Consider the following 10,117-nt stretch of genomic DNA (forward strand, 5'->3'; position numbering starts at 1 on the left):
TTCACACCTGCAGCCAATTTAAAGTCACCAATTCATCCAACATGCACATTGCTGGACTGTTGCAGGAACATCCTTTAGAAAAGTTAAACCCTGGACCTTGTTGCTAATAAACCTGCAACCGCTTTGGTCCATTTGTTGTGGAAAAAAACAAAAACACACAACTGTTTAATGTTTTATTGTTCAGGTTTAAAAGTGATCCATTCCAATGTTTGAGGACTCAGTGCATCGATGAGTAAAAATATGTAACAACCATTCAGAGAAAGAAGTATTGGAAAATAGCTGGTGACAAATTAGGTGGACTTTCAGTTGACAGTGTACACACTACTCGTGCGTCAGAAGGAAACCACAAGCGACCCTCGCCAGCCAATCACGTCTCTCGCTTGGCATCTCCGTAGCTACGTGCACAGGATTAGTTTTTACACCGCCCAACGCACAAGTATGAATGTGACTTTACACTCATAAACACTGACTCACTCTCACACACACACACACACACACAAACAGGTGGAGTGCTTTATCACAAGCGTGCGTCTGGAGTTTTGCGTCCGTCTGAGTGTTGGGTGGCCGGCCTCTCTGGGTCTAGTCATACTCCCAGGAAAGTCACCGCCGTGTCCCTCTCCTCCATCAGCTCCGCTGCCGTGGCGTTCATCTTTGATTGGGAGAACTCGTTGATGGCGAGGCCGTCCACGATCTTCCAGGTCTTGTCCTGGGGAGGCGGAATACTTTCAGACGCAGTTTCTTCCCGAGCAACACGAGCACAGGACAGACTGTTTATTAGTGGAGTTCAAAAACATACTGAAGGGTGCCGTCTCACCTTGATCTGGACTGGGAATGAGTAGATGAGGTCTTCTGGGACGCCATAGGAGTTGCCAGAGGAGTAAACACCCATGGAGATAAACTCTCCCTGAAAAAAATAAGAGACACTGTTAAAACCAGGCTGACACTTTATGGTCTGTTTGACTCTAAATGACAATAATTTACTAAATGAACATCATGCTGTATTGAAGAAGACTTGAAACCAGAGATTGAGACATAAACTCATGTTTACAATGTTTACTGAGGGAATACATCAAGAGAGAAGTCATTTATATAGACTTCTATACAACTAGGAGTCACCCCCTGGTGGTCAGGAGAGAGAATGCAGGTTTTAGATGCTTCCGCATTTGCGTCACTCACAACCTTATTTTCCAATTTAAGTAAAGTCTTTGTTATTGGGGCTAACAGGCAGACCCTGCCACCTCACCATGACTGCAACATGAATAAATATGGCGTTTACCTCGGGGGTGCCCGACCAGATGTCCCTCATGTGGTCACAGATGGCCTTGGCTGCAGACATGGCACTGGACAGCTTCCTGGCCTTGATGACTGCAGCGCCTCTCTGCTGCACCGTCTGCAACACAACAACACGAAGCGGCTTACGTTGCCTTATTCAGCTGTGCAGTTTTTGTTTTATCAGTCAAGATTTTGAGATGAAATGTCTTCAGCAGATCTCTGGAATTTTTTTAAGCAGCAAAATAACAAATAAAAGGAAGTCTGTGTTTCTGAAACAGTCATTTTGTTATTGTCAGTCCTGTGACCGGGGTTCAGAAACGCAGAAATAGGATTTAAGACCAATGTGCATTTATTGAACAGGACAAGTAAATATCACCAGGAACGTAAATTACTGCCCTTATGACATTTTAAACCTAGATTACTTGATATTAAAAAAAAAAAAAAAAAAAAATGCATAAAGAGGTACTCTTGGGGGTCCAACAGATTACAGTAAATGTTCCTCGACTCACGGCGATGAAGTCTCCTTTGAGCCAGGCGTCGTCCTTGACCGCCTCGAAGCAGGCGAGCTCGCTCCCGGACATGTTGACCAGGCAGTGGTGCACGTCTGGGTACTGGGTGGACGAGTGGTTTCCCCAGATGATCACGTTCCTCACGTGGGTGGCGGGGACGCCACAGCGCATCGCCACCTGGCAAATTCAGGTTCCACCAATCAGACAGAGTCTTTTAACTTGTAAAGAAGAAGAGTGGAACTGCCGGCGCACACTGGAGAACGCACCTGAGAGCGAGCCCTGTTGTGGTCCAGACGGGTGAGGCAGGAGAAGTTCTCCTTGGGGATGGAGGGAGCAGACTTTGCTGCAATCAGACAGTTGGTGTTGGCCGGGTTTCCTACAACCAGCACCTGAAAACACACATGTGCAAAAGAAATTCAATTATCAAAAAAGGTCATTTTAGGGGCCAAGAGAAAGAAAACAAAAACAAGCTAAAATAGAAGAACTGTGCAAGTGTAAGAAAAAGTTTAATAAAAAGCCAACAGAAAAGTCTTTCCGCCTTCAAATTTAAGGAAACGTACAAAAGATTTCTCAGACAGAGAGAGAGGGCGGTTAGATCCTAATTTAATCTAAAGAAAACAAACATTGAGTTTGAAGACCATGTGTTCATTCTTTTGTGAATGAGTTAGTTGAAGAAATTAAGATGCAAAAAAAGTATTTAAAATAGTCTTTCAGGAGGAGGATGAAGGGGCCTCGTCTCGCAGGACTTCAGATGCTCGTTTTATATATCAAGATGATTGAATATTTATTTGTGGATGTGATAAACATCAAGTTCATTATGCAAGTTAAGGTAGGACCGTATACATTTTGCTTCTGCTTAGTCCTTTGAGAACATACTTCTATTTTGTTTAAAAATTTGCTGTAGATGTTTAACATGCAATCCAATCTAAAATACTTCTATAATAATGTATGCAATATGCTTAATATCCTAAAAAAAAAGAAGGGACAATAAATAAATAAACTTAGCAACACAGCCAGGAGCAGAATATCTTTCTTTAAAGACGTCTCCGGTCGCGTCCTGCGTCGGTACCTTGACGGTCTTCTTGGCGAACTTCTCCAGAGCGGCGCCCTGACTCTTGAAGATGGCCACGTTGGCTTTGAGCAGGTCCTTCCTCTCCATGCCGTCCCTCCTGGGCATGGAGCCCACCAAGATGGCCGCGTCCAGGTCCTTGAAGGCCACGTCCTCCTTATCGGTGGGGACAATATCTGTGGGAGAGAGTGAAACAAAACAAGGGAAATCACTGCCGGTGCTTTTACCAACAGATTCATGCTTTGAAATGTTGCCAAATTTCCCCCTAAACTGACACAATTTGTCATTTTTTTGTTCAGCTGAAAATAAAAAAGACAAATATAGCTCTGACAATGACGTCTCCATGCCAGTAGAACATGTTTTGGGCAGGCCCTTTCATGTTCGTAACGACCACGTGTGTAATTGTGGTGCCGTCTCTGAAACAGGTTCTTGGCACGATAAACTTCAAACACTCCCTAAAACAAGTACAGCAGAGTACACCGAGTGCAGTCGTGTGCGTCCACGTGGTTCTCATCGTGAAAACAGAACATCTCATTCTAAACCAGCCGGGCTTTCGGGCCCATCTCGGCGCGTTGTCTTTGCAGCACAGTCGGTTAATGCGGGGGGCCTCGCACTGCCCAGCAAACAAAGCAAAGGACCGGCCGATTCAAAGGAAACATTCCAGGTCACAAAGGAGACGGCACATAATGGCGCCTCACGACTGCGCGTCACGGCAGCGGCTACAGCGATGACATCAAAGTCCAAAATGGGAACCAGCGCCCTGTTCATCGGGAGTCTCGGGAAAAACGGGAATGAGCCGCAACTGTAAAAGCATTTAATAACATTTTTAAGCCAAATAAAGTGTATTTGTCGTCGGCTTTTTAGCAGAACCGCGTGGCTAGAGGTGAATTATAGTCAGGGAGGAAATAGATTTAAATTACTATTAATTAAAAACAAGAGTAGAGCTGCAACATTCATTGTTTTTGTCCATCCTATGATGTTAATTTTAACTTTAAATAACTTACTATGTTCTGCACGTGTAATGCGGCCATGTTACCAGATTGTGGAGCACCATTAGTGCCGAAGCGTTGTAGACAAGACAGCGTCACGTTTAAAAAGAACTTTCAATAAAGTAAACAAAAACAAATAAACTAGAGTACTGGCCAAGCAGCGAAATGTGTGTAGAAAAATGAGCTATTTGAGACACTTAATACATTTAAAAAAAAAAAAAACAGCCTTCTCTGGGGCCAATTGTTGCTTTCATTCATAAATGTAAGGATCTTTTAAATGAAACTGCACACCACATCTTGGCCCCTGCATCTCCTTGTCGAAAAACCACCGAAAAACATTTATTTCTTTACAAAACATGTCGGCATGATGACGACAGTCAGCAACTATGGGCATCACTATTATTATTAGCCATAGTAAAAGTGATAAATTATTAGCAAAAAGTAAGATACCTTTTTGTGTAAATGAGAACTCTAAAATTGGTATATAATATGTATACTATAGCAATGCAACAACACAAAAACAGCATCTATAAAATCCATCTACACTGCGATATGCGACGCCAGTATCTACGTTATTTCAGCGTCCCCGTCCTTAATGCGTTACCTCTCAGCAGTGGGAGGGAACAGTCCTGCAGCTCCATCACAACGCCTTCCAGGACGGGCAGCATGGGCGTGATGTCCAAGAGGAGCAGGACGACCGGCTGGCGGGAGGAGGGAAGAGATGAAGGACACTTAAAAAAAGCATAACTCTTGTGTATTTAGTGACAGAACGGAGTGCGAAGGCCTTCGCCAAGTGTCAAACAGATCAGGTGTCGCCTCTGAAAGTCGGCCTTGGTACCAGATCCATTTCATCGACTTCAAAAGGGGGCAAATCGGGTGCAATCTGATCACTTCCCGTGGGAAACGTCTGTTGAATGTCACCTCTGAGGAGAACTAACCAGCCGTGCGTGTCTTTTGATTCTGGGCTAATGAGATAAGGAATGAGTGCAGCAAAGCCCTTCTTTACCTGCTCTTTGCCAAAGACATCTCCCTTGGCGATGCTGAACAGCAGGGAATAGGCGATCTGCCCAGCAGCACCGGTCACCAGAACTCTAATGGGCTCAGACTGCAGGAAACACAAGAGCAGTGTGCAGTTAGAGGCATTGGTTTCACCGTGACAGGGCAGCTTTAATTGTGCTGCACGTGGTGTGTCTATTCCTGTCAACAGGATTTACTAAAGCAGGACAGAGAGAGGGAGGAGGATACTTTAAAAATAGACTTTGCAAGCAGGGCTCACTGTTGCATAACAAAAAAACCCTGAAAAAACAGGATATACTTAGGTTATCAAGTTCATCGTCATCTTTATTATTCACCCAACAGTGCACTCCCCTAAAAACTATGCAGTGCTACCAAAGAGTTAGACACGAACACGACACGCGAGTGGTTTTTAATATGAATTTAAACAGTTTGGTTGCGTCGTGCCGTGCAACAGACCACAAGTGTCGTTAAAAAAACTACTTTGCACAACTTTGTGATTGTATGGAATAACTGCGACATTATCTGCGTTAAACATGCCTTAAAGGAGTAAAATACTAAATATGTTCGCTGGCTTCACTCACCATGTTCACACGATAGTTTGGACTGCTTTCTCTCTTCTCTTCGCTCTGCCACTTCTCGTTCCACCCGGAGGTCACTCCTATTTAAGTCCTCAGTGGATCACGACACTTGTAACCGCCTGACGGCAGACTGAATATCCGGGTACTTGTAGTTTTTTATAGTCGTGTAGTCCAAATTTACAATGAAGGTAGCCCTTTTTCTTTTTTTTAAACTTGTTTGCTTTGTTGAATTTGTATTTGTTTCACTTTTTATATTTGTTTTATTTTACTACTTTAGTACTAGACATCCTGATCCTCACTCCGTACCAGTTGGTGGCGGTAATGCGCCAATTCGTTTGCCAACCGCCGATAAACCTCCAAGAGAAGAAGAAGAAGTAGTAGAAGTAGTAGAAGAAGAAGAAGAAGAAAGAAGAAGTTGTCCCTTTGGCAGTAAAAGAAACGTCGCTATTGGTAATAACATTACTTAAGCTTTATTAACCGGTTTGGACCGGATGTGGCTGTTTTAAGAGTCACGAGCCCGCCGGTTAGCGTTGCCCCTTTAAAGCGTTCGTTGACGGTTGCCTAGCGACACCAGCGTACGCTGTGTTTCGTTTGTTTACGTTAGCTGAGTTCGCTGGACGGACGCACACGTGACCGACACCACGTGCGGTCAGACGGACAGGAGTTCTTCCAGATGATAAAACACAACGTGTTTTTTGTCGCACAGCTGATCACGTTTGGATAATTAATGCCCGGCGTGCACGAGGAGGAAACATGGATAAGGTCATGTTTGTAGTGACCGTTAGGTAAAAAAAAAAAAACACAGACTGAGCGGTTTTTATTTTCAGTTTTTGTGTGTGATTGAAATAATCCAGGTAAGTGGATGATAGTCACGTTAATAACGTCTCCTCTGTATCTGTGTGTGAGTGATACCGTTATTGTCAATGCTGTTACTTAGCTACATAATCATGTTTATCGTATTAGTGCACATAAACAATCACCTCCATGTTCGTCACACAGACTATTTACCTTTTCATGGAATACAGAGCAAACATCAGGATGTCACTCATCTTTCAGGAGAGAACTAAAGTATTCCTCCCTGCCGTCTGGCTTTGAGTTGAGAGCACACCTAACCTATCTATGCTAACCTACCAAACCTATCTATGCTAACCTACCAAACCTATCTATGCTAACCTACCAAACCTATCTATGCTAACCTACCCAACCTACCTACGCTAACCTACCAAACATAATTTAACCTACCAATCATAGTTTAACCAAACCTACCAACAGTCACAATTTAACCTACTGTAGCAGCAATCACAGGCAGAGTCAGTTCTGCAGGTTTTAAAGGTTTTTTTTTTTTTTTTTTCTTCTTCATGAAGAGACGAAGCCTCTCGTCCCCATGGCCCGTTTTCCCCTCCTTGGCTTTTGTTCACCTCCCTGATGAGGAGATCAGGATCAGGTGAGTCTCCCACACCTGATGTCAATGCTCTCCTGACGAGTGGGTGGAGCCTTCTGGCTGGAACAGACGCCATCAATACACTTATCCTCAGACCCTTACACTACAAACCTACCAAACATAACCAAACATAAGCTAACATAACCAAACATAAGCTAACATAACCAAACCTACCAAACATAAGCTAACATAACAAACATAAGCTAACATAACCAAACCTACCAAACATAAGCTAACATAACAAACATAAGCTAACATAACAAACATAAGCTAACATAACCAAACCTACCCAACATAAGCTAACCTAAGCTAACTATAGAGAGGCCCAGTGTTGGCTGAGCGCGCTCATCAATATTACATCCTCACTATGGCTCATTACACGACCTGAACAAAAAGCAGGGAGGTTGAGTTCCACCTGGCTGACGGCAGACTGGTCTTGGTGGTTGTGGTGTGAGCGTCATTTCCTGCTCCTATATTCCTCATGCACGTTTACAACCTTTCTCTGATTGTGTATCCTGATCTTCTGTACTCCACCATCTGTTGCATGTCTGTCCATCCAGGGAGGCGGGGACATCATTTAAAAATAGAAAACATACAATAAAACATGGTAAACAAACAAATAACAGCTTGCTTTGCTTCAGCAGATTGTCTTTCTTAATTATATAAAGTGTGCAGAGTTCAGCTTTCTTATGCTAATCTTTATATTTATAGACTTTAAAGACTCATATTCTGTGCATGGGAGGTCTTTCTTCTATTTCTTTTTTTTCTCTGCATCATCTCGTTGATTTAGGACCTCCTCCATATTTTCCATGTATCATTATTTATTTGTGAATGAGGAGCAATAGTCATCAATTTATAGATTATTGATGTCCGTTCCGTTTCAAATCTGGGATTTCTGGGACCAAAATCACCTCACACGTTTTTATAAAAAACAAATTCTGACAACTCCGACTACACACAAGCTCACATTTTGAAAGAGTGTGTGTGTGTGTGTGTGTGTGTGTGTGTGTGTGTGTGTGTGTGTGTGTGTGTGTGTGTGTGTGTGTGTGTGTGTGTTCTCCCCCTGATGGTCCACAGTCAGCTGGTCATGAGGGGATTAGACATACTTCGTCTTTATAAAAAGGAAAAAAGCAGAATGAAACCAGCACACATGATAATATCTGGTGCCAGTTTGCCAACCGGCCCTGATCCTCTGTGTGTGTGTGTGTGCGTGCGTGTGTGTGTGTGTGTGTGTGTGTGTGTGTGTGTGTGTGTGTGTGTGTGTGTGTGTGTGTGTGTGTTTGCGTGTGCGCGTGTGTGCTGGGAAAACAATCGGCATTGTGGGTGTTTTTTCTTTCTTTTGCCAGGAGAAAAAAAACCTTTAGCCGGGAAAAGTTCAGACATGCACAGATCCCCGAAGCTGCACACGTACAGCATGCACACACACACACACACACACACGTACAGCGCACGCATACACACATGCAGCGCACACACACACGTACAGCACACACACACACACGTACAGCGCACACACACAAGTACAGCCCACACACACACTCTCTGAGCTGTGAACATCTTGATAAAGTTTGTCTCTGCGTCGTCTGTCCCCTCTGCTGACCCCTCTCTCCATCTCCTCCTCCTCTTTTGTTCCCCTCTGCCACTTCACCTCCCTCCACCACTTCACCTCCCTCCACCACTTCACCTCCTCCATCACTCCCTCCGTCTCCGTCCTCTCCCTCTATCTCCCCTCAGTCTGCTGCTCTCCACTCGTCCCGCAGAGCGCACCTGAGTGACCCTCGGCCTCTTATCTGCCGTCGCCGGCGGACCGAATAGGGCGAGCGATATCGGGGTTGCCACATGAACACGTTGGGCAATAATGACATCACCGATATCTCAGTTCAACTTCTGCACCCGTGAGCCATCAGCCGCTTCATCTGCGTCGTGGAGTAGTCGATGACGCCTTAGATCAGATGGAGCAGATGTGTTGTTGTTGTTGTTGCCTTCGCTGTAATACAGACAGTAGCTGTGTTTTTAAAGGTGGTCGTCTGCTGGTAGTTGCAGTAGCCGCAGTCAGACACTAGGTGTCAGTGTTGGGCTGCAGTTGACCTCGGTGGTTTTAGAGGAAGACACTTGTTGCTGCAGTGGTTTTGGCTTTAAGGTCTGAGTTTGTGACAATAACACAGAAGGATATGGTAACTGTGTGAAGCCGGTTGATTTTTTTATTAGTTTAAAAAAAAACACGTGAGAGAAAGAAAGAGCTCATAAGTGTGTAAACTCACAACTCTACACTGTGAACTTGTCTTAAAACCTAAAGCACCTTTTTCCTCAGATGTGGGAGGAATTTAAATCTGTAAACAAGCAAGTGACTTTAAAAAGTTTCAAAGTTCTCTAAAAGAAAACGTTTTACTTTTAGTTCATGCAGCTTACAAAGTATTTAGTGTCTCATTCATCGTTTCATGAACTTTGACCCTCGCTGCTCACATATCTGCGGCGCAAAGGATTGTGGGTCAGAATAGCCAGAGAAGCATGCCGGCAATGCGACCGAAATGTAGAGAACATCCTGGGATTCCTTTGACGTGCTGCGTCGGGAAATACTAAATATCTTTTCCTGGCATGCTAAATAATATGTTAGGAAGAAGATTGGAGCACAAAAATATCTAAAACACGAAACGGGAACAAAGTTATCTGGTGCATTTCAGCTTTTGTGTTCCTGTTTTTAAAACTTTCCAGCTCGGGGAAGAATTGCTGAGCAGTTTGTGTGCTACCACTAAAAACATTTAATTTAATGTGGAAGCAGAAATGTGTATCAGTAGCGTCCATTGTTATTTAATTCCTGCCTCACCAAAGTTGCATCTAATCACTCGACATGTTTACTTCTGAACAACTGCTGTTGTCTATGTGAAGACAACTCAACGCATCCTCCAAACAACCCGTCGCTGAGGACGAGTCGGTCACTCACTTTTAGGACGCGGCCCTCCGGAGGCGTGCGAATGTTTTCCATCGGCCTTGATGTGCTTTCCTACGCTCTCTCTCTCTCTCTCTCTCTCTCTCTCTCTCTCTCTCTCTCTCTCTCTCTCTCTCTCTCTCTGGGTGAAACCTGAGGACTTTGTTTCTAGCCGAGCTGCTCGGCTTCTCAATCAGAAGGAACACAGACCTCTGCAAACACCCCGACTAACTTCCTGGCACTGATGCAGAACTATTCAATTAAATCTCAAACTATGCACACAGCGAGCCGTCCTCTCTCTCTCTCTCTCTCTCTC

At 44.1% G+C, this 10,117-nt stretch overlaps 1 protein-coding gene across 1 annotated transcript; it reads right to left on the minus strand.

Moving 5' to 3' along the window:
* Positions 1-160: 160 nt before the first annotated feature.
* On the minus strand, positions 161-5,544 carry mdh1ab (malate dehydrogenase 1Ab, NAD (soluble)). Its single transcript, XM_079229663.1, has 9 exons — positions 5,438-5,544; positions 4,846-4,944; positions 4,444-4,540; positions 2,851-3,026; positions 2,048-2,170; positions 1,782-1,958; positions 1,277-1,390; positions 815-904; positions 161-706 (listed from the first exon to the last, which is right to left on the minus strand). The coding sequence occupies exons 1-9, from the start codon at positions 5,438-5,440 to the stop codon at positions 584-586; spliced, it is 1,002 nt and encodes a 333-aa protein (XP_079085789.1). The 5' UTR covers positions 5,441-5,544; the 3' UTR covers positions 161-583.
* Between the last annotated feature and the right edge of the window lie 4,573 nt (positions 5,545-10,117).

This window comes from Taurulus bubalis, assembly GCF_910589615.1.
Source record: "Taurulus bubalis genome assembly, chromosome: 14".
NCBI classification, from domain to species: domain Eukaryota; kingdom Metazoa; phylum Chordata; class Actinopteri; order Perciformes; family Cottidae; genus Taurulus; species Taurulus bubalis.